A 25,521-nucleotide genomic window follows, 5' to 3' on the forward strand; every position below is an offset into this window, starting at 1 on the left:
CCGCGTCCATACAGTAGTAAACTCCCCGGCCTGTGCGCCCTCCATCGGATGTTCAATTTTGATCCAACTCCTACTTCTTCAGACATGCATTCAGCATTCTCTTTCTTGCTGTATTGTTATATATATTTTATATATATACAGTTTTTGAAGATTGGTTGTTATGTAATTTTTGTTTTAATCGTTGATTGCTGGTGTTGATGCAAAATTTTCATGTTTACTTTTTGTTCCTTTAATGATGGAAAAAATACAATTTATCTCCCTGTGATATATGAGAAATGAGCAAAAAAAAATATGAAAAATAAAATAGTAAATTACTTCCTATATTTTGAATAAAATGAAGCACATTATCCCCTATTTAAACCCTTGATAGGGGGTAATTTGTTTCATTTTTTGAAACATGAGGGCGTAATTTGCTAATTCTTTTTTCACAATGGAATATTTGCTCATTTTTTATATCACTAGGGAGTAAATTGCATTTAACACTTTTAATGATGTGTTTTTCCTTACAGAATCATAGTTCATGTTAGGTTAAAGGGTAAATTACATGAATACGTCCTGAAAGTAGGCATTTGGTAAAACATGTGTTCGTGTAATTAGCTTCCGCTAGGGTTACATCAAGATTTTTTGTTCAATTACCAAAATGCCCTTTTAAATCCTGAAGTATAATTTTTACATTTTTTTTAAAAAAGATTTTTGTAGATTAAATTGCTCCTTTTAAAAATATAAAGGTATGAACACGGAGGGCAAATAGGGATTACATAACATCGATCTTTTAACAATTTTTCAAAAACAAAATTTTTTAAAAAAATCTAAGAGTGTAGTTGGCATTTCTACCTTCTCGTCCAAACATTACGTAATTATATTAGATGTCATGGAACGTTGATAATTTTTCAAATATTATAATAGTATCAAACCTATGGTCAACTCAATATATAATTGTCCAAAAAATATTAATGGCAAACGTTTTTCTAATCTTGCATTGCAGGTGGACCGCTCGATTGTTGAGAGCTTCGGTCAAGGAGGGAGGTCATGCATCACATCACGTGTATATCCGACAAGAGTGGCATGTGAAGATGTCAAGATCTTCTTGTTTAACAACGCTACTGATGCAAGAATCACTGCGTCACTACAGATATGGCAGATGAGTTCCGCGTCCATACAGTAGTAAACTCCCCGGCCTGTGCGCCCTCCATCGGATGTTCAATTTTGATCCAACTCCTACTTCTTCAGACATGCATTCAGCATTCTCTTTCTTGCTGTATTGTTATATATATTTTATATATATACAGTTTTTGAAGATTGGTTGTTATGTAATTTTTGTTTTAATCGTTGATTGCTGGTGTTGATGCAAAATTTTCATGTTTACTTTTTGTTCCTTTAATGATGGAAAAAATACAATTTATCTCCCTGTGATATATGAGAAATGAGCAAAAAAAAATATGAAAAATAAAATAGTAAATTACTTCCTATATTTTGAATAAAATGAAGCACATTATCCCCTATTTAAACCCTTGATAGGGGGTAATTTGTTTCATTTTTTGAAACATGAGGGCGTAATTTGCTAATTCTTTTTTCACAATGGAATATTTGCTCATTTTTTATATCACTAGGGAGTAAATTGCATTTAACACTTTTAATGATGTGTTTGTCCTTACAGAATCATAGTTCATGTTAGGTTAAAGGGTAAATTACATGAATACGTCCTGAAAGTAGGCATTTGGTAAAACATGTGTTCGTGTAATGTACCTCAACAGGTGTTTGTGTAAAATTTCATCACTAAATAGGGTGTGTACTTGTAATTAGAATTATAATATAGTTGTAATTAGCAAAGAGAATGCTTAAATAATTAAACCTAACCTTAGAGAGAGGTAATATAATTTACGATAGGTATGTGTAACGTAATTGTAGAATAGATATCAACTTTTACTTTGAAATTGTATAGTTCTAGTCCTTTTATATTTGAATTTTTATGGGAAAATATTTCTTTAATCTCATAAAATAAGAAAAAAATTTGTTTTGGTACCGCAATTATGGCAGGTGTTGCTTTTAGTTTAATAAAACTCATAATCACGTATTTTTAGTCCGTAAACATCATGTGCACTATGGTTTAGGATTAAAAAGGCGTTGTAAGTTGGGGACTAAAAAGGCGCAAAAGGATTGGAAAGTACAAAATTAGTTTAACATTACTATATTTTGCCCCTCATTAGTTTAACATTTTTATGAATTGAGGTTAACATTACTATATTTTCTTTCTTACAAGTACAAAATTATTATATGAGAATGTCAAATAAGAGACAAAATTAAAAATTTATGTAAATTCTTTGTTAATGTAATCATTTTTTGTCCAAACCATAATGAAAAGGGGTTAGATGTAAACGATAAACTTATAGAGGTCTAAGTGTAATTTTGAATTTTTTGGGAAGAAAGTTATAATTTTGTATTTTAAGGGGTCTAAGTGTAATTAAACCTAAAGGTAAAATTGCAAAATTGATCCCGTAAGTATAGGGGGGTAGCAAAATTGGGACCATAACTATAGAACTGACAATTTTAGTCCTGTAAGTATTGATTTTTTAGCAATTTTGGTCCTTCCGATCAAAATTGTCCAAAAACGTGGCGGAGAGATTTGGGGCTTAGGGTTTCAACGTACACGTGCGCAACTTAAACACCTGGGAGCTTGCGTGGCTAATGATGTGGCTTAGGCGGGAAAGAGACTGGCTATGGAAGTGTCGGCTTTCACGTTTTCATCTGGGCTTGGGCAAGAAATGGAGGGCCTGGCTGAGTCTCCGATGTCGGATTTCATTCACATGAAATCTGTGTCTTCCAGCTCAAGCGAACTGCACCGGGAGCTATGTGCACTGCGGATCCTCACGAAATCTCCTTGGGCGACGAATTTGAGTTCCGCCATTCTGAATGGGGCAAAAGGGGGAGGTGGGGGCAGTGGGATCAGCGGTGATGGTGGGGGCAATGATCACGTTCTCGTGGTACTGTGGGCTCGATTTTGTGGGTTTTGGTGGCTTGCCGGTGTTGAGATGGCGGAGCCGGGGAGGAGTTGTTGGGGGAGGAGGTGGTGCAGGGGGTGGATGGTGGTAACGTTTTTGAAGCGCTGGCTTTTGCTTCCATTTTTGAATAAAGAATTGAGTATTGATGAAGGCGGCGGTGGAGGTGGCAGGGGCGGCGGAGTTGTGGAGGACTGTTGAAATCGCTTGCTTTTGCTGCTTGTTTTTTAATAGATTATTGAAGGTGGAGAAGAATTCTGAGTGGCACGGTTGTAAATATCTCTACTTTACACTCTCTTCTTTCTCTTCCTTTAACCTTTGTACAACGAAGCTATCCCTATTGCGATTTCTTTTGTTGTACCACTCTTCTTCCAGTGAATCGTTGAACATATTTCCACCAAAAATTGAAACTTTGCTGCTGGTATCGGTGCTGAAGGCGGTGGTAGTGGCTTCGACGGCGGGGGTGGAGGAGGAGGTGCCAGAGGAGGCACTGATCGTTGGTTTTCTCTAATTTCAGCTTCATCCACATCATTAGCCACGTCATTAGCCACGTAAACTCCTATGTGTTTAAATTGCGCACGTGGACGTTGGAACCCTAAGCCCCAAATATCACCGCCGCGTTTTTTGGCAATTTTGGTCGGAAGGACCAAAATTGCCAAAAAATCAATACTTACAGGACTAAAATTGCCAGTCTTGTAGTTACTGTCCCAATTTTGCCACCCCCCTATACTTACGGGACCAATGTTGCAATTTTGCCTAAACCTATATTAGTATAAATATGCCACATTTGTAAAATATTTTCTTAAATAAACAAATGACATGATTTTTATATATTTGTCCCTTGTGTGCTATACGATGAACCGTATTGTATTTAGTATATGCCACATTTATAAAATACTCTTTTAAATAAATAAATAGCATAATATATATATATATATATATGATGATGTGTGAAAATTAAATTAATATAATACGAGATACAATTGCGCTTAAGTGATAACATCTTTTCAATGGTTAAAAAACTATTTTTGTCGTAAAATTAAAACTATTCCGACCCAATTTCTTCTCTCTTCCCATCTATGAACCTTTTCAAGAACAAGCTTATGACAAAAAATATTATAATTTTAAGTATCATGTAATTTTATAAATTTGGCATATTGAGAACAAAAAGTTGCCATAAATGTGCACCATATTAACTTGTCGCGCGTACTTTTTCTACCATTTATAATTTTACTGTTCGAAATTTTAGAATTACATGACAAAATTGTCAAAATAAATTTGTATGTAACAAAATTGCCACCATTCCATACTTAAGGACTGAAATTGCAATTTTCTAAATTCATGATGCTCTAGTCAAAACATCAATATCTCGCATAATGATGCATCGATTGCATCACACCCCTCATCGTTTATCCCATATGTGGAAACAAAATCATGTGACTATCTAAAGTCCCTCGTTTGAACTGGTGATATTGGTATGCGATCCACATCGATTGTAGATAAAAAAATTTAAATGATTGATAAATTTTAAAACCTATCTTTTTGTTTTTTGAAGAATCCATGAAACTTTATCAAAACGAATGATACCTCGTGCATTAGAGTATGGACCATATTGCTCGCTCCATCAAAATCATATATATTTAATTTGGCAACACTTAAGTACGGTACATAATTTAATTACAGCTTGTTTATGGAAATACCGACAATCAAAATAGCTGGGCACCTGCTTGAAGTCGCTTTCGGGTGTCACCCCACATAATTTGATCGGAATCAGACAAAAAGTCACCTTCATTCTTGTACCGTAAGCTCCAATATATGTCCGACAATGTAATAGATACAATTTAATATTGATTCCGATGTACAAATAAGTAAATTATTCTTCTATGATAAAATATAAATATATATATATATATATATTAATTTATCTTCGTGTCTGAGATGATAAATTGCTTTATTTAAAAAAAAATACAAAATGATAAATTATTGTATTTTAAAAAATATAAGAAGATAAATTACTAACTTTTTTTCATAAAAAGATATCAATAGATAGTTGTTAAATTTTTCTTGATTTTAGGAAAGTTTAAGGATGAACATATACTTTTAAGATTTTCTCAATATCTATACATGAGTGGATATATAAGTGAATCATGCACTTAAATTAAATTTGTTGGCGTAGAGGGTAAAAGATAAATATGCAAGTTTCGTATTGAAACCTGAGATATAAAATATATCTTACAGTTAATTAATCATAAATTAGATTTTATTATCAATTTTGGTAGTTTAATGATTGAGGTCAAATATTGGCACAGTTATGATGTGGATACGAATCTTTATCAATACGTTTAGTGGGGCTAAACGTAAGTTTTGACATGTATGTTCTTTGTGCGTACAATTTTCGATTATGAAAATAATAAATTGTCAGTTATAGAGACTTTGATCGGCGCACATAAACTAGACATGATCTTCCCTAAGAACTTTGATCGATGACACCTGTATTTTCCCATATTTATAAGGAAAAATATTAATTAGATTTTGAAAAATGAGGTGGCGGATCTATCAACTTTAATTTGTTGTGGGTTGTACCTATCATAGGTTTTTACACTAAACCAACATTATTTGTATTTTATTATTACTCATGCAACCCGTAAGGTGGCATGCAATGTGATTGGTATTTGTGATATGAAGTATTGTCCATTCTTGTTAGAATATAAATAATTTGTCCTAACAAGACGTTTCTCTAATAAGAAAAGACTTTAAAAGTAATTATAGAATGCACAAACTTTTTGTTTACAATTAATGTACGATATATATATACCAGCATCATTAGTTCCTCGAGCAAGAAGTTTGGGATAGACATATGACCCAAACTCTTTTCCACAAATGACACCAAGTGTTGCAAGATAAGACTCAATCAATCCTTTAGTGTATGTGATATTATATATTTTAACTTTTTACACTAGAAAAAAAATGATTATTGGCTATAATTTTAATAATTGTGGACTAAAAATCATGATAAATAATTTTTATTAACCACGATTAAAATAAAATCGATGCAAAAATATAGGTTTACCATCAAGAAAAAAGTTATTTGCCATGGCTAAAACCCTAATAAAAATATTTACCATGGCAAATATCTTAGTTACGCTCGCAGATACCACAACCAACAACCGTTGCATGGCTGTGGTCAATGACTATTTGCTACGACTTTTTATTTTTAACCATGGCAATTAGTAGTGATTAAATATTACATTTTTTGTAGTGCTAGTCTTACAATTTTTACCTAAAAAGGCATGAAAAATGTCTTTACAAGTCACTCAAACTCTTCATCTATTAATTACATAGCACATGTGTCAATATTATCATGTTTGGTACGACAATTTTGTCTATGATTTTTCAATGAGATGAGTTATAGGCTCTCTCTCTCTCTCAATTCCTTTCTCCAGACGTTTTCCACAGACAAAATAAATAAGTTTCGGCATTTTTATTTTTTTTACATTACTAATGTCTTATTATTTTTTTCCTATATATATATATATATATATCATATATAATATATCCACCCTTGGATCAATCACAGCATGATGTTAAACTACAGCTAGTTGCTGAGTCAGACATCATATGACGATGACGAGTTTCATCCAACCAGTTTTAATATAGTAAGATAATTACCTAACATGGATTTTATATTTATTGCAAGTTAAGACAGAATTATTTAGAGACACCAACAAGAAACTGAAAAATTATTGCAGTTGTAATAATGTTGGTGGCGGAAAACTGCAATATTAGTTATCTAAGTATAGATGGGTGTCAACCACGTTTAACTGAGTTGTTGAAATTGGTGCCTCATGATTTTAAAGGTAATCAATTTGAACTCATTTCATGCGTGGGATGTTGTGTCTACTGAATAGTATGTATTGTTTCTACTGTAATAGTATGTGTTGATTTGATGTCGTTTATTTTAATTAATAATAGTACATCGCTCTTACTTCAAAAAAAATAAAAAATATAGATAGACGGCGATTTTGGTCTTGAAATCAACTTTAATAATTTGAGGATAATTGGTCTTAAATTCCTAAATTAGTATATTGTGTGCACAACACATGCAATTTTCCAGTCAGTTTTACAATTTTTCGGTTGGAATTGTCCTTAAATTGCTATTTTATTTAATTGCAGGACCAAATTACACTAGAAAAAATGTAACATTTAATCATGACTATATAAAAACAAATAATTATAGTAAATAGTCGTTGAGCACTATTGCACAACTGTTGGCTGTAGTTTTCGCTCGTATAGCTAAACCATTATCATGACAAAGTTATGGGCCATAGCAAAAATAGTTTATACAGTGAATAAGTTAAGTTTTGATATTAATTTTTGTATAATCGTAATTATAATAATTATTTACCACAATTTTAGTTCATAGTTCAATCATAAATTTTCTTTTATTGTTGTTAAAATTGATTTTAATAGGATTAAAATTGCTACCTTCTACGTTTAGAGAATTAAAATTATAAATTTTCCAATATTGGTAAGACACATTTGCCCTTGTGTCGGTACTTGGGCCATTAAAACGTATATGTGTGGTGTGTTTTACGATGGAAATAGATTGTATAGAAAATTATAAGTAGAGTCTTTGGGAGAAAATAATTAATATGTACGATTTTACCAATAATTGGAAAAGGTGGTGGATAGAAACTTATATTTTTTTAGTTTAGATTAGCTTAATAATGTAATTAAAAAATGTAAGTTGTAAAAAAATTAATATTTTTAATAGAAATTGATGAGCACTTAAATTAAATCATTTGGATTTTTATTTCGGGATGCAAATATAGGGAAATAGAGGTGTCACACCCACAGACCCGCCAAGAGGATTGCGTCTGCGCCATATATACGGGACAATGTCCCTACATTTGACGTACTGTCGCAAAAAATGAACGCTTAATCCTTTGAGAATCAGTTTACAGATTAGGATATACGTTTAGTCCCATCAAATACATTAACAAAAATTTGAGCTCATATCATATTTGTAACAACATTCGACTTTAATCAATAAGCAACAATTCATTGTTTTTTAAAATATCCCTATAGTAGGTTATATATATATATATATATATATATATATTGGCATGAATGAGGGTTTTTAAATTCTCACTAGAAAAAAAAAATATTATTAGCTACAATTTTAATAGTTATGAATTAAAAATTATAGTAAATAATTTTTACTGACCACAATTAAATAAAAATCGATGCAAAAATATATATTTACCATCAAGAAATAATTATTTGTCATGTCTAAAATCATGGTAAGCCACAGCAAATATTTTAGCTACCCTTGCAGATACCACAGGCAACAACCATTGCATGACCATGATTAATAATTATTTGCTACTAATATTTTATTTTTAAACATAACAACTGACCATAATCAAATGTTGCATTTTTTTTTATAGTGGCAAGTGCACGTGGACCCGCTAACGAGATTTTGCCCACGCCGTAGGATTGAGGCATCACCACTAGTGATTGTTGATTTAAATTTAATATGAGGGTTCTATATTACTGTAAAATTACACTATCTTCAAAGAAATTTTAAAATTATAATTACGTTTTCTTTCAAAATTCACAATTTACACCTAATTTTCTTTCATCGAAATTTGAGCGAAAAATATTGATGTTAGCAAAAAGAATTGCATAAATTTCTAATTTAATCCTTCATTTAACATTTCTATGTAATAATTTTATAAGACAAAAACATACATAAAAATGTTAAATAAGGGGTAAAATTTAAAATTTATGTAATTTTTGTTCTTACATCAGAATTTTGTATCCAAATCTAACAAAATGGATTCAGGTGTAAATGATAATTTTCAAAAGGGATATAAGTGTAATTAAAACCTCGTTGCGGAAAAGTGTAATTTTCAAATATGTATAAGTGTAATTAATCCTATTGTTATTTATTTTTCTTATTGCGACTTCAGTCTTAAATTTGAAATTATTTGTATATTTACTTAAATTTTTATACTTAAATATATCTAACAATGTAATAAATTATATTTTTATTTAAAAAAATGTGGACGCCAACTCATTAAGATGCGGATCTGCTAGGTGATTGGAAAACCCGAAAATGCCCTTTGACAAATTAAAATTATCCTTTATATCCCCGCTCCTATGCCAGCAATTAGTTGCAAGTACACTTATTAAGACTATGTTGTAATTATAAATATACTTATATTTAGGAACAAAATTTATCCAAATACCCTTAAGGTATGTTACACCAAATTTTCTTACAGGGTGTACTGCAATTTTAATAGAATCTTTATATATTTGGACCTAGATTGAAGGAATATGACGTAATTTAGTAAAAAGAATTAATTATACTTATATTTCTTTTAAAAGTACGAAATTATATTTTTTTTCTTAAAAAACTTTCAAGATTGCTCAAAAATCCTCCATTTGTATCCGACCCTCTTTCGTTAGGTCCATTTGTATCTGATCTCTTTTGTTAGGTTGTTTGGAGCGAAAAATGCTGACATAAAAAAAAATTATATAAATTTTTAATTTTTTTATTGATTTAATATTTTCATGTATATTTTTGTATATATAAAGGAACAAATGTAAAATACATATATGGAGTGAGGTTAAAGTTACCACAATTATTATTACATGAGAATGTTAAATGAAGGATAAAATAAAAATTTATTTAATCTTTTAGTGTCAGTATTTTTGTACAAAGAATAACGAGACGGAGTCGATTATAAATATCAATTTTTTTAGAGAGAATGCAAAAGTAATATTAGAACATTTTTAAAAAAAATATATAAGTTTGACATTTCGAGAAGAGTATAAATTTAATTAACCAGAAACAATAAGAAAAGGGTTGAAACTCAATCATCCCATCCCTCCCCAACTCAGAAGCAAGTGCGCACATAATAATTGCATAAGAAATGCGCGTGGGTGAAGTGTATTTGTACATTACTTATGAACTGGCCATTGTCTGTCACCACTCTCTCTCTCTCTCTCTCTCTCTCTCTCTCTCTCTCTCTCTCTCTCTCTCTTCCCCACACGCATCACACACTCGATTTTCTACTACGCCTCAACTATACTATTTTTTTTAAAGAAAATAAAAAATATCAATTTAGTCACTCACATATTGTTGTCTAAAATTATTTAAATTTATGAATTTAATTTGATTCTTAAATGAATTATTTAAATATTTTAATATCTATATCTATACTTATTATCATAAAGAAAAGAAGTGTTATAAATACAAAAGTGTCGGTTTTGATACCGTAGTACTAATTTTTATAATCTCAAGAAATGCCCTTCAATTCATGATAATTTATTTATTCTAATGTTTAAGTTTTATATTAATTTAATCGTCCAATTAAAATTACTTTAATCTTATTTATAATATATTTTGAAATATGATGAATTATTTATTATACACATATTGGAACAACATGCTACAACGGCAAGTCTTTTATAATAAATTTTTGTGTCTTGTCAAGTAAAATCACAAGTGCACTTCTTGAGCTTACAGTTGTAATTATAAGTATATTTTCTATTCATAAATAAAAGTTTACATAAATATCTTTTGAGGCACATTACACTTATACAATACAATCTCCGATATCTGTACTTTTGTAAGAGTATGAGGTATTGGTGTATTTAGACGTAAACTCACGGGGTATCAATATAATTTGCTAGATAAAATAATAAAATAATAAAATAAAATTAATTTTATTATATTTAATAATTCAAATTTGCCCCCAAGAAAAAGAAAAAAGTGAATAATAATTTGGTTTGTTGTAGTTGCATGCTCAAAGTCATATGTGATATGGCCGAATGAGTCATTGTCCAATTGGCAACTCAAGACCGACAAAAGCATACACAATCCCTCCAACCCCCCACACCTTTGAACCACACCCCACACACACACACACACACACTCACTAATAAAACGAGTAAATATAGCCGTTTCTCTCTACTCTTTTCTAACACACACACACATACTCGCACACTACACCAGCCATTGCTGTCTCATTCTCTTACTTTCTTCGTCTCTTTCTCTCTCTCTTTCTCCTCAAGTTGATAATGTAAAACACTGCTAAAAGCAAGAGAAAAGTTGCTTCTTTGGCTTTGAAGATAGTCTGCTGCTAATCTTTAGAGGAATCTTGATCTGAAGTAGTTATGGCTGGCTGTAGCTTTCTCTCGGTCTTGGCTATCCACATTTGCTTGCTGCTGGGCTTGTCTTTTGCTGAAGACCCTTTTGTGAACTATGAGTTTGTTGTCTCTTACATCACTGCTTCTCCTCTTGGTGTTCCTCAGCAGGTGTGCTTTTTGATGAATCTGGTTTTTGTTGTTTGCTTCGTTTCTGCATTTGTTATCCAAATTTTTGGTGTGGGGATTCTTGAATTCCGTTATGTTTTCTCGTTTGGTGATGTGGGCCTGCTTGAGATTTAGTTATTGGTGATGGGTAGGGTTTACATTTCTGAGAGTTCGAAGCTTGAGCTTCAGATCTGGAGATGGGGTTTAAAGATTTCAAATTTATTTGAAAATGTGGTTCAAAGATTCATGCTTTTGTGCTCATTAATGGAAGTTTAGTTGGATTGGAGTGATGGGATTAAGGGTTTCAAGATTCTTGAACTGAAATGCTTTGTTGCTGCAGGTGATTGCTATAAATGGCAAGTTTCCAGGTCCCACTCTTAATGTGACCACTAATAACAATGTTGTTGTCAATGTGAGGAACAAATTAGATGAAGGGCTCTTAATCCATTGGTAATGTATTGCTTGAGTAATTTTTTTGCTTTAAATTTGGTTGTCATTTTTGAAATGCTGATAAAAGGTTTGTGAGTGAATGAGTCAGGTCTGGTATACAGCAGAGGAGGAGTTCATGGCAAGATGGGCTTCCTGGCACAAATTGTCCCATCCCTCCAAAGTGGAATTGGACTTACCAGTTTCAGGTTAAGGATCAGATTGGGAGCTTCTTTTACTTCCCTTCACTCAATTTCCAGAGGGCTTCAGGTGGTTTTGGCAGTATCATCGTGAACAATCGAGCGATTATTCCCATTCCTTTTGACACCCCTTATGGGGATATCACAATTGTAATAGGAGACTGGTACACTCAGAATCACACGGTAAGTGATCACAGCAGTCATGAGATTATTGGTGTTCAGGAAGTTGTGTTGAAACTCATTAACGATAGATGGTTTTTTGGTTCAATTTTAGGCATTGAGGAAAACTCTTAATGCTGGGAAAGATCTTGGGATGCCAGACGGGGTTCTGATTAATGGTAAAGGGCCTTATAGGTACAATGACACTCTTGTTCCAGACAACATTGATTACGAAACAATTACTGTCCACCCAGGTCAGTGATATAAGTTGTTATTATCTTTCTGCCATTTGTTTGTGCATATTTATGTTAGAATTACATCGACATTGTTAATTTTCTTGCCTCTTAGTCCCCTTTACACTGTAAACAGAATTGAGCGAAGTTGTGCTTTAATTGAGATTTAAGTTCAGTTGACAAGTTGTAGTTGTCTTAGTTTTTGTAATATGTTAATTATATTGGAATCTGATTGCATTCATCTTTAGTGTCTATAAAATCCTTGTCTACCAAAGAAGCACCAAGCATCACTCAGATGTGAAGATAGATTCCAAAGTAATGATAACATCCAACTTTTCGTTATATTGGATGAGTTTAATGTGATAATGAAAAACTCTGCTACAAAGCTTTACTAACATATCAGGCTGCTCCTTGACAATGAAACAGATGTACTTTTTTAAGTAGCTAATGAGCATATCTATGCTTCAATATGATTTTTTGAAGTCTCCAATGGTTTCAGGGTCATGATGAAATTGTATTGTAAATGAGTAACATTTATCGGAATCCATGTACTACTTCTTCCTTTTCTTAAATATGTTTTTATGTAATATATGCAAAACAATGTAGTATGTATCATTTTGTTGGTTCATCTTTTAAGAAAAGCAATTAGAGAAGACCAGTTAGAGTGATTGCCATGGACGCATTTATATGCAGCATCCTGCAAACGTTGGAATTCTTATTGTCATTTGGGCACGTGCTTAAATGAAAAAATATGTGCACTTTTGTTCCTACCTTTCATTTGAAATAGCTAATACAATGTTGTTCCCACAGGCAAGACATATCGCCTTCGCGTGAGCAATGTTGGAATTTCAACTAGTTTGAACTTCAGAATTCAGAACCATAACTTGCTTCTAGCTGAAACGGAGGGTTCATATACAGTACAACAGAACTATACTAGTCTAGATATTCATGTTGGGCAAACGTACTCCTTTTTGGTGACCATGGATCAAAACGCAAGCAGCGATTACTACATTGTTGCAAGTGCCAGATTCGTCAACGAAACCACATGGCGGAGAGTCACTGGTGTTGGTATCTTGCACTATACGAACTCAAAAGGGAAGGCATCTGGTCCCCTTCCCGACCCACCACAAGACCAATTTGATAAGACCTACTCAATGAACCAGGCGAGATCCATCAGGTGAGCTTGCTGAGTTTCTCTATGTTCATAACCTAAACTCTATTAACTCATTTGCTCCGAGAATTGTTATAATGAAACTAGGTCTATTGCCTCTTTTTAGTTGTCTTTGTAAGTGATCTCGGTGTGATCTGTTATGCAGGTGGAACGTGACTGCTAGTGGCGCTCGTCCGAATCCTCAAGGTTCTTTCAGATACGGTTCAATTAACGTGACTGAGGTGTATGTGCTCAGAAACAAGCCTCCGGTGACAATTGATGGGAAACGGCGAACTACACTTAGTGGGATTTCCTTTGTCAATCCTTCAACACCAATCAGGCTTGCGGACCAATATAAAGTGAAGGGAGCATACAAGCTTGACTTCCCAACTAGGCCACTTACCGGACCACCTCGGATGGAAACATCAATCATCAATGGTACTTATAGGGGATTTATGGAAGTGATATTGCAGAACAATGACACCAAGGTCCAAACATATCACATGAGCGGATATGCCTTTTTTGTGGTTGGGTACTGTAAATCTCCCTTCTCACTTACTACTCGACATAGGTAGTATTTAAACAAGACATGTTATGCATGAAATTGACTTAATCTCGGGTTTTTTAATTACAGTATGGATTATGGTGAGTGGACAGAGAACAGCAGGGGCACATACAATAAGTGGGACGGAATTGCCCGAACTACAGCACAGGTATGCCGTGTTGAACTTTGTTCTTGATATATATATATATATATATATATATGATTACATGCAACTTCTTATAAATACAAGTTAGACAATTGTCCTATGCATCTAAGTACGTTATGCTGCACTTCTCGGTTGATTATATAAGGATGAGCTGATTCTTCTTTGGTCTGTGAGGTGAAGTAACTATTCTGTGTTGTTGCGCCAATTAACTTAATAAAGAGCCTGCCGTTTTCCTAAAGTTTAATATGCTTGTTGCTTAGACAAATCTTATATACCAGAGATTTTGGTTTTGATGCTAATATTTATGACACGATGATCTGAATTTCACTTACATTAAAACACAACCAAGACATCCTACTTTCTGTTGACGTTAGACACAATGGTCTCATTCTTTTGCTCATGTTATTTAGGTTTATCCTGGAGCGTGGACAGCAATCCTGATATCCCTGGACAATGTCGGAGTTTGGAACCTGAGAACAGAAAACCTCGACTCATGGTACCTAGGCCAAGAAACGTACGTCAGGGTCATCAATCCAGAGCCCAATAACAAAACAGAGTTCCCAATACCAGACAACGCCCTCTTCTGTGGTGCACTAAGCAGATTGCAAAAGTATGCCCCTCAACCATCGTCTCCTAAAATCTGCATTTTAAATTTCTTCTTTGCTACAGTTTCTTACCTTTGCTCGTTTTCCACTTTTAGGCCACAGCACATATCTTTTGCAACGTCGGTCAGAGGCAGCAGCAGGCAGAACTTTTTGGTCGGTCTCGTACTCATGTTATCTGCTCTGTTTTCCATCTTCGGTTGATAAATATGTCAGCGATGGCTGGATTGTGTTGTGTACTATGCGGGAGATGATTGCTGTTGTGAGAAGATTTTTAGGGTGTGTAATTGTAGTATTTGTTGATATGAATCTTTAGTCATTTTAGCCGACGTCTATTTTTCCCCCCCTTATCCGGCTGTAGTAATGCTCCCGGTCTCCTTGTCTTTAAGTTATCCGGATTCAATCATCATTCTTTCATCACTTTAACTTGATGTAATGTCGACGATTCATCAATTTTCATACAGCTTAACTTGTTCTTAGCTTCTGCAGAAGTTGAGTTGCTGATTTGCTTGATTTTTTGCGTTTGTATGTTTTCCCATTGCCATTTAACAGTTGGCATGACATGCATCTGTATAACGAATCGAGCACTGGACTAAATAGTCGTCGCGATGTCAACTTCAGCCAAATTCTTTAGATCCCATTACAAGTGTTATTGTATCAGTCAGTAAGTATAATATACTTGTCGTATGATTCTGATTTGATGGAATAAGATTTGAGTTAAAAATTCCTATTACAAATGATTTAACTAATCCAAGTTAATATACAATATCATGCACCTAAGTGCATTATGAACCAGTAGATCATGCATGGTCATTCTGATATTTTATTGTATTATATAATCATATTTTTATCAAGTAATTCCTTTTATTATGAATAAAAAGTAGGGTTAGGATGAATTTTTTGCACTTATTTCAATTAAGAGAATCTAATTGTCGCGGAAAATTTATCGTGTCGAAAATCATTGAAATAGTTCTAAATTTAGTCAATGTAACTCCGTCAACATATTAGTAAGTGGAGCCCAACTTTCAGTGATCAAGTATTATGTGATGAAGGTCCACGGAAATTGATGAGTTCTAGATGTGAAGTTCAAACCCTTGAGATCTAATGGAAATTGAACACTCTATTTTGAATTGGTTATATAAAATTAGGATAATTACTCCGTCCTTTTTGAAATTTAATGTAATTACACATAAATTCTTTGTAAGTTGAGAAATTATATTTAGTATCCGTAGTGTTTGTTTCAGTCTAACGAATAGATCCTCCATTTGTCAAAACTAATCGAATTTGCAAACATTAGCAAAAATATCGAATGAAAAGCCATATTTAACTTCGATTGACTTATTATAGGTCAAACAAATATTTTCTAATCAAACTACCCTTATTATAAAGAGTGAATATATACATCCTCATATGTATTAGCGAGTGAAAATGTATAAGCGTAATTGGATTTAAAAAAAAGGTTTGTTTGACATGAAATAAGTCAGTAATAAATTAATCAAAAAATATATTTTTTCATACAATTTTTTTGTTAATATTAGTAAAATTTAACAAATCTTGATTAATTAAGAGATTTATTTATCAAACGAAAAAAATATTAAAAATACTAAATTTAATTTCTTATACCACAAAAAAATTACATATAATTATACTAAATTTCAGAAAAAAACAGTATAATGATAGCTACAAAATTTTTGTAAACGTTCGCATAATATCATGCCACCCAAAGAAATATAATCAAATAGACTATAAGCCGTTGGATCATTTGAAACACTGTTACCGGAATACAAATGATTTGCTGTTACTTGTGACGATGCAAAGACTAACGAAATCGGAGGTGAGACAATCCAATGATGCGGTGCATGTGTGAGGGTGGGGACAGGTTATGTAGATATAGAAGAATTGACAGTGTTTACAGCTGCCATGATTGGATGATGAAGCCCAACAGTAATCATGATTCTTTATCAATTTGATCATGTGGCTGGTGTGTTAGGCACATTGATTTATTCCTTGGATCACACCACACCTAACGCTTTCAACATCTTATCTGGCTGCGGGTCCTCGCCCCTTCCAGTGGGGGAGCACCCCACTTCAACAATGTAAGCTAATTTTAGGATTAATTACATTTTATTATTTGTGATTATTTTATATTTTGATATTTAATTTTTTTTGGTTAATTTATTATTTTAATTTTATAAAATTATATTTTATCATTTATAATTATTTTTTAATAATTTTTTTGATGAAAACTCACCACATGCAATGCATATGTGATATTTAAGAATTATGTGATGTGATATTTTCACATATGCATAACATGTGAAGTTTTTTTGGCAAAAAAATCAATAAAAAGGCAGTCATATATGGCAAAGTGTGAATTTCACAAAGTTGGGATAGTAAGTTGACCAAAAAAAAAAAAAAAAATTAGTGGCGAACTATAAAAACGGAAATAGTTCGAATAGCAAAATGTGATTTACCCCTATTTTTATTCGGATTTGTATACAGTGGATTAAGGATGTGTTTGGCTGATCTTATAAGTTTTTGTAGCATTTTTATAAAACGTTTGAGATTTTATAAGATGCTATAATATGTTTGGCAATTTTTTTACAAAAAAAGAGCCTATAAGATCCAAAATAAAAATGTTTTGAGAGCTCGTAAGATATTTTAAGAAAAGTAAAGAGTTTTTCATTTATTTTTAAATTTTAAAAATTTAACCACCTCCCCTAAAGTTTGATAACAATTGTAAATACCTACTTATTGTTTGAAAATTATAAATAAACTCCTATAATTTCAACGTTCATTTAACAACGAGTCCATTCCATTAGTCCCCGTTAGGTTTTCATCCAATTTTATAATGAACTGACCAAAATGCCCTATTGAATTATGTATTATAATTTTATATATTTTTATTTTTAGGACGGATATTCCTCATGGATTATTTGTTTTATTCACCCTCAATTTTTTTTCAAATATTATTTTTATTTTTTAAAAAGATCCAACAAGGTTAAAAATAATGTCCACCTCACCATTCAAGGGCTACATAATTATTTTTCATTTAATGGGGAAATGTCAAAATTTTCAAACAATAAAAGGATATTCGTAATTATACTAAATCTCAAGGGAGGTAGTTGTAATTTACACTTAAAATTTTTAGTAGACTCCTTTACATTAATTACATAATTGTCATTGTTAACATCTTATAAGATTTACTTTCATTTAACAAATAAGTCCATTCGTTAGTCAAAATTCATTTAATATCAGCAAATTCAGTTAATTTTAACCAATTGAAGAGTTATTTAATGAATAAAAAGAAACCTCAGGAACGTTAAATGTAATTATCTAAATTACAAAAAATTTACGTGTAATTGCACCAAAGTTTAGGAAAAGAGTGAGATTACCGCCAAGTATAATTGGCAACACTCCATAACACTGTAAGTGTTTGTAGCAAATCGTTGAATGGGCATAGGATACGTGTGTAAATGCCAACAAATCATCTCGTCCCTAAATCTGCGGCTGTGAGTTGAAGTGGAGAAAACCATATCTATGCAGACACTACTCACCATTTTGCCCTTTTGGTCTGTCTCCATCTTCACCACAAGGAAGAAATTAGAGCCCCCTTTTCTTGAAAATGGCCCTCACTTCAATCTCCTTACTGCCCATCAAGCCCATAACTAACGCCGTTCCTTCCTCATCTCTCCATATCCCTTCCAAGCCCATCATCTCCGTCTCTTGCCACTTGGAAACTCAAATTAGCTGCACCCATCATACAGGTGATCTTCCTTCCTTCTCTTTACTTCCACATTTTCAAGAACATCTGTATGGTCTTACTCGATTGGTAAAATTGAGGTTGTGGGTTCGAACCACGCCAACGTGGATGTATGTCTATTTGTTTGTTGTTCTTTTGTCTCGTTTCAATTTATTCCGATCATGGATGTACGTGTTTCTTGATTTTTGTGCGAGAGCAATTGAAGATAAGAAAATTAAAAGGAAAAATGATTAACAGTATATGTTAATCTGACAAGGAAATTGGACCAATGTTTATTAAGAAACCTATTAACTATAACGTTTTAATTAACTAATTTAAATGGTTCATTAATACACTCTGAGTCTTTTGTGTTTCCTATCCATGATTTAAAGTCGTGGTATTGGTGATGAATTGGTAGGCATTGTTTTATGTGGAGTCCGTGTATTAGGATATTATCGAAAGGTACAGAAAAAATGCATTATAATACATTAATTTCTAAAAGGTTTAGCAAGATTATAAAATAAAATGAAGTAAAATATTGTTGTAGAAAGACTCAAAAGTTGGAGAAGATTGCAATTTCGGTCCAAAATGTGCGGTGGTTTGCAATAATAGTTTCATACTTTCTGAAATAGTCAAATATTAGTCCAGCACTTTAGAAACTCGTTGCAAAGTTAACCCACCGTTGGAGTTATTAGTCCAACACTTTAGAAAAATGTTGCAATTTTTTTTTTTTTTTTTTTGCGATGGGATTAACTTTGCAACGTTTCCCTAAAGTATGGGACTAATATTGACTATTTTAGAAAATATACGACTAATATTAACTATTTCAGGAAGTATGAAACTAATATTGCAAACCATCTTATACTTTGGGCCAAAAATTGCAATTTTCTCTTAAACTTGAATTGTAACAAAGAATAGTTCATCCATAATAATGATAAGAAAATATTCCTCATATATGTAATAATACTTAAAATAAATCATATTATAGACGTTTTCGCAAAGAAGGTGTAAATTTCATTAATGAATATAACATTTGCGACGGTATGATGTTACAAATATTAAATTGGCGATATTGACAAGGGCTGATCGAGATACGTATCGGTTGGTATGTGATCCATATATGTTCCTAACACAATCTGATAACAGCTAAAACTGCAGAACCAAAGAAGTGGAGAAAGCTTGTTTCGACTGCACTGGCAGCAGCTGTGGTTGCTTTCAGTACTAGTAACATATCTGCTATGGCTGAGCTGAATAAATTTGAAGCAGAAACCCGAGGCGAATTTGGGATTGGATCGGCAGCTCAGTTTGGTTCTGCAGACCTCAAGTGCGTTTTCTATCAGATTCTTGTGCCCTCAACCATTTTCAGATCTTTCTTTTCAAGAAAGTTTACCGTTTGTGGTTGCTATTTTGCAGGAAAGCAGTTCATGTGAATGAAAATTTCAGGTAATTTTATTCACTTTCTGATGCATAGGCTTATCGTGATAAGACGTTTGTTAATTATACATGTGATGTGGATCCGAACGACATTGTAAAGATTTAATACGAACTCGGACTATATATGTTCTGCATTATGGATTTCTTAGTATGATAATAGTTCAGAACTGAAGTACTTAAAATAAAATGAAACGAAGTTTTGCTTATGCAGACTCGTATTCATATTACCTTGAAATGGCTGATACAGAAGAGCCAATTTCACAGCTGCTGATATGAGGGAATCAGATTTCAGTGGTTCGACTTTCAACGGTGCGTATCTTGAGAAGGCCGTTGCGTACAAAGCGAATTTCACTGGTACGTTTTCGTTTCTCTAACATCAGAATTCAAACTTAGATAAGACGCATCTTGCTATTATGTCCTTAGGATAAAATGGAACCACAGTTTGCTGTGAGACGAGCAATATCATCGTCTGACCTTGAATAAGCAAGCATATATCCAGGTTTCACTTAGAGATAGAACTGTATGTTTGGTATCTATACTATTATAAAAGAAAATCCTATTGTTTCACTTGATGCTATATATGTATTAAAATTGACCAAAATACATAATTTAAACACAATGATTAATGTATATTAATATTTTGGGTAAATTACATTGACACCCCTTGAGGTTAGGCTAGTTTACACAAACACCATCTACCCTTTGCAAAATTACAGCTAAACCTCAGGGTATTAGTGTGCTAGTGTAATATTTTTTAAAGGATGTTTACGTAGGTTTTGTATTTGAATAAGGAGTGTAGTAATTACAACTATAACCTCTTGCGGTGTAGATGTGATTTTATAAAAAGAAGAGTGTATGTTTTGGCCTAATCTCAGGAGTTTCAATATTAATCACTAGTAAAGATAAATTCATCATCTTCTGACATGTGGACTTGTTTTTGATTCATACCGTTGGAACCACCTGTAATTGGCATGATTTGTTGTCGAGTCCATGAAAAACTAAACAAATCTATTGAAAAGTGAAAAGATTCATAGAAACGTCTGGAGAGCGACCAACATGATGGAATTTGGTGACGAATGGTAGTGCCTCTTCAAAATGACGATCACGTGCATAGGTAGATCGCCCTCGTATAAAAAGTGAAGTTCCATCGTCAAACCAATCACTTCAAGCATTACATTGTGGATTTCTGCCAATACCAACACTCCCAAAATGCATTTGCCTCTCGTTCTACATCAAGTCATTCATAGAAATGAGTTATTTTGATCACCTTAAACCCTTCATCTGGCTGGCACGTCCGAGCAGTTTATCTCCGTAAATCCAATAACCCTGAACAACTTTGCCTCCCAAAATCTATTCCAAACTAGAAAACCTATCAAACATGGATTACTCAAACAACTCAATTCTGAAGTTACTGAAAATAAAGCCTCTCACAACGCAACTGGAATTCCATAGTTTTAGACACTTGATATTAGTTATTTGGTCTTTACCGCATAACAAATATTTATCTTGAATGTTCTGTTTTGCAGGTGCCGATCTGAGCGACACGCTAATGGATCGCATGGTAAGCTAAGTAAAACCTTGTGGCCGTTCAAAAATTCCACTTTGATTATATCTCTTTCTGCTTATATTAAGAGGGCGTTCGGCTAATTTGTTTAGAAGATCTTATAAGCTCGTACGTTTTGTCTGTACAATAATTGTGGCAGGTTCTAAATGAAGCGAATCTAACGAATGCTGTGCTAGTGAGATCAGTTCTGACTCGGAGTGATCTTGGGGGTGCTATAATTGAAGGTGCTGATTTTAGTGATGCAGTTTTAGACCTTCCCCAGAAACAGGTACTCCCTCTACTTGCATTCCAATCTTCTTCATGGCGTGTTTGGATCCCATTTTCAAGAAATTGGAATGATTGCTAAAACATGAAGGCCCCGTATACATGCTGAGATTCGGCTATTTTTATGCTCCAATCCCTCCTAATCACCATTTACTACCAATTTAGAACGGCCAGCCCCGGATAGTAGCTGGATTAGCCTCCCAGCCCAATCCCATACCACCCATTGCTTGTGAATTGACAAAAATATCCTTGTAAATTTGATAATTTGCATTATCATCATCATCATATTCAAGGCATTTTAGGAAATTGTGCATTTTATCTGACATTTTACCTTATATAGTAAATAGTGTATTAGCATAAAGATACTTGAGTGATTCTCACAATTATCTATCTATGCTATTTATTAAGTGTGAGGGGGTCAGAGTGACTACCTGTGGGTAGTTAATGTATATTGATTAAAATATTCTCAAGCGTATTCTTATTACACAAAATGATCAGTTTTATCTTTTTTCTGTCCACAATATTCTATTCATTATAAAAATTATTTTAAAAGAATATAACTTCTAATCAGTTCTTTATTTTATTTTTAGTCTTTTTTTAATTAAGTAAATATAACAAAATTTTTAAGCTATACGCACACACTAAGTGTGCTTCGGTTGCTAGTATCTATTAAAGCTTAAGGCTTTAGTTTAGAATAACGACCTGGATTGACAAAATGTGGGTTGTCTGAAGTACCATCGCTTATACATTTTCTTTTCCCAACAAATAATTATTTCTTAATTATCGTTTTGATCGGTTAATTATTTATCTTCTTTTGATTTTTATTCGATTAAATAATATAATAAAAATTTAAATTACACATACGTATTGTGTGTACCCTGATTTAGATGGGGCCATGGTTTCTATTTTGACGAATATATCTTGATATGTAGATACGACACAAGCAAATTGAAAGGAAATTCAACTCAGCTCTATATACTGGTCAAATTTTCTGTTTCAAATCTTGTTGGATCTTATAGTCCATCTAGTATATGTACGCATATACACTACGCGTACAAAATCCCTTCTTAAATACAATATATGTCGTAATTTTTGTACACGTGAAATGCATATATTCAATAAAATAGAAGATTCAATATGATTTGAAATAAAAAATTCAATTTGAATATGTGCGTAAATTGGATGCAGGCTCTCTGCAAGTACGCGAGTGGCACTAACCCTATAACAGGAGTGAACACCAGAAAAAGCCTAGGCTGTGGGAATAGTCGACGAAACGCGTACGGTTCCCCGTCTTCCCCTCTGCTGAGTGCTCCTCCGCCGAAACTCCTGGACCGGGACGGTTTCTGCGATCCAGCCACTGGCCTCTGTGATGCTAACTGATTCATTATTCCGGCCATCCGGTGAAAATGAAAAAAGAAATCTCTCTCTCCTTCTCTCCCTCTCTCCCTCTCTCTCTCTCTCTATATATATATATATATTCAATTTATACATACATGTCTGAGATAATGTACGAAATAAAGTTATCGAAATATATACATATTTTGGCATCGAGCAGAGTATAAAATTAGGGTGTAAATTATTTTCCAATTTATATCAGGTTACTGAGGGGGTTAAATGCAATTTACATGTGCAAGGACTCCGTAATTTTGTTTATTAATAATGGTAAATAAATTATAATAATTTATCTCCATATATTGAGTAAGGATTCAATTCAATCTATATATTAATATGACTAATAGCAATAAATTAATTATAATAATTCATATAAAATGAGATAAATATTTATATCAAATCAAATAAATATACACGTGTTTGATGAGATTTGAAAGCATGATTTCAAGCTTATTTACGCGAGTCCATAATTTTTTAAAAACGAGCATTTTACCCCTACCAATGGGTAATTGTCATTGGGGTTCAGTATTTAAATATTGTTAAAAAAATACTGTGATTTTTTTTCTTTTACAAATTCATATGAGTTGTTAATAACGACTCATTTTATTTTAGATAATTATATTTATACATTTCAATTATGATTTATCTAAATAAATTATCTCTATTTTTTGTATAACCATAAAAATTATTTCGGCAGTCAAAAAATAAAGATAGTTTACGACTTTACATGATGATATTGACATTTCTGAGGATTGTATGTGTAATTCTTTAAAAGTAAAGAGTGATTTGTATAAATGATGTTGACATTTTTAATAGGTGTATATATAATTTTTTAAGAACGAGGGTAATTTATATGAATAAATCATAGGTCTGGAATATAAATATAATTATTCCTTTTATATATTTATATTATATTCGAGTTGTTACTTAAAGTGGCTGATTGTACATTTTTCTGTTCTTTTTACTTATGTTTAGACGTTAAATTTTGATTTAAAGATGAAATAAAAATCATTCCATTTGGTAAAATGATTTTTCATGGCTTAATTTGGTTTTATTTAGAGATATTTGTTAATCTTAAAAATGATTTTCAAACCAAAAGTCAAATAAATTTATCTTGTTGAAATATGCCATTGAATAAAAAATTGAGAAACCAAAATAGAGGAATACGAGAGGTCGTTGGTGGGAAATTTGTAAATATACCCTGACGGAGGTCGAGTGATTGTATCTGATTTCTCCAAGTATGCAAAAGAACAAGTCTGGTGTTAATACCATACGCTAAAAGTGCTGGAGTCGTCCCTCATAAAAATATTTCGACGATCAAATCAAAAATAATCTACAGGTAAATATTTACCTCCTTGTATTTTTTAAAATACAATAATCTATTTATCCTGTATTTTTTAAAATTAAGCAATTTACCTACCTAGACAGGGGAATAAATTGTTATTATTTTTTAATATGGGGATAATTTGCTCATTTACAATATTGCAAAGATGTAAATTGCATTATACTCTTATAATTTATCCATAAAGAGACTCGTACGCTACCAAAAATATTTATTTCAATGGGTATGAATCCAGATCTAAGTCTAATAAAATAATATTAAGTTGGAATCAAAATAATAGTTATCATCAATATCTGAATATTGCCCGGCGATTGACAAACCTAGATCTAGCCAAAAAAATCTAGGAATGCAAGAATCACTCTTGTAAGAAGGCAACTTCCCCCAACAACATTATAGCAATCTTTCTAATTACTGATGATTAAAAAAGCTTAAAAGCATAGTGCTGCTGACACCAAGCAAGACTGCATACTAATAAGAAGACAAAAAGACAGGATTAACGTTGATTTGTCGATTTGCTGTTATAAACTATCTAATAAAACAACAGCAGACATTTTTAATTAGTTTAGACTTGATTTTTAATTACAGAATCAATTATCGAAGTTCCCCAGATGTGATAGATAATAAGTTTAATTTGTCTGCAATAATACAAGCAAAAGCTACTCACTGATTTATGTTACTTGTGTGTGTTAGTTTATTAGGGTCAACTTATCAGATGAGAGAAAGCATGTAAGAAAATGGGTCTAATTGCATGTGTTGAATGTTGATGAGTCATATTTAGATCTGGGATACACAAAATTTTTGTTTTATAATTTTGATTTGAATTTTTTTTTTGTCTTTTGACTTTGACAATATTGGATTTAATCCTTTATCTAATAATTTTTGTGTAGATTCGGTTCTTTAGCCTTATTTTTGACGTTTTTGCTCTTTTGATGATAAAGTTTAATAATCCATCCTAATGCTCTTAAAAGGCCCAACATACTTT

At 32.5% G+C, this 25,521-nt stretch overlaps 2 protein-coding genes across 5 annotated transcripts; both read left to right on the plus strand.

The window, feature by feature from the left end:
• Positions 1 to 10,941: 10,941 nt before the first annotated feature.
• On the plus strand, positions 10,942 to 15,292 carry SKU5 (Cupredoxin superfamily protein). Its single transcript, XM_011082902.3, has 9 exons — positions 10,942 to 11,324; positions 11,662 to 11,771; positions 11,860 to 12,130; positions 12,222 to 12,360; positions 13,150 to 13,516; positions 13,656 to 14,021; positions 14,124 to 14,202; positions 14,610 to 14,809; positions 14,900 to 15,292. Exons 1-9 carry the CDS (start codon positions 11,184 to 11,186, stop codon positions 15,003 to 15,005), a joined length of 1,779 nt encoding a protein of 592 aa, XP_011081204.1. The 5' UTR covers positions 10,942 to 11,183; the 3' UTR covers positions 15,006 to 15,292.
• Positions 15,293 to 18,290: 2,998 nt separating this feature from the next.
• LOC105164283 (Pentapeptide repeat-containing protein) lies at positions 18,291 to 23,352 on the plus strand. 4 transcript variants are annotated; one of them, XM_011082901.3, is made up of 7 exons: positions 18,291 to 18,568; positions 19,702 to 19,867; positions 19,957 to 19,986; positions 20,225 to 20,331; positions 21,504 to 21,538; positions 21,681 to 21,809; positions 22,994 to 23,352. In XM_011082901.3, the coding sequence occupies exons 1-7, from the start codon at positions 18,427 to 18,429 to the stop codon at positions 23,183 to 23,185; spliced, it is 801 nt and encodes a 266-aa protein (XP_011081203.1). In that variant the 5' UTR covers positions 18,291 to 18,426; the 3' UTR covers positions 23,186 to 23,352. The 4 variants fall into 4 exon arrangements, with proteins under 4 accessions (XP_011081203.1, XP_011081202.1, XP_088737243.1 ...); XM_011082900.3 differs by having other exon boundaries at positions 18,292 to 18,568; positions 19,690 to 19,867; XM_088881117.1 differs by lacking the exon at positions 18,291 to 18,568 and having other exon boundaries at positions 19,728 to 19,867; positions 20,242 to 20,331.
• Positions 23,353 to 25,521: the final 2,169 nt, after the last annotated feature.

Source organism: Sesamum indicum, linkage group LG6 (assembly GCF_026168435.1).
Source record: "Sesamum indicum cultivar Baizhima isolate 11 linkage group LG6, ASM2616843v1, whole genome shotgun sequence".
NCBI lineage: Eukaryota > Viridiplantae > Streptophyta > Magnoliopsida > Lamiales > Pedaliaceae > Sesamum > Sesamum indicum.

Coding starts and splice junctions, on each gene's coding strand:
- LOC105164283 (XM_011082900.3), top strand. CDS start 18,427: ATGGCCCTCACTTCAATCTCCTTACTGCCCATCAAGCCCATAACTAAC. Junction 19,868..19,956: donor TTTGGTTCTGCAGACCTCAA/GTGCGTTTTCTA, acceptor GCTATTTTGCAG/GAAAGCAGTTCATGTGAATG. Junction 21,539..21,680: donor ACACGCTAATGGATCGCATG/GTAAGCTAAGTA, acceptor TAATTGTGGCAG/GTTCTAAATGAAGCGAATCT.
- SKU5 (XM_011082902.3), top strand. CDS start 11,184: ATGGCTGGCTGTAGCTTTCTCTCGGTCTTGGCTATCCACATTTGCTTG. Junction 11,325..11,661: donor CTCTTGGTGTTCCTCAGCAG/GTGTGCTTTTTG, acceptor TTGTTGCTGCAG/GTGATTGCTATAAATGGCAA. Junction 11,772..11,859: donor GAAGGGCTCTTAATCCATTG/GTAATGTATTGC, acceptor TGAATGAGTCAG/GTCTGGTATACAGCAGAGGA.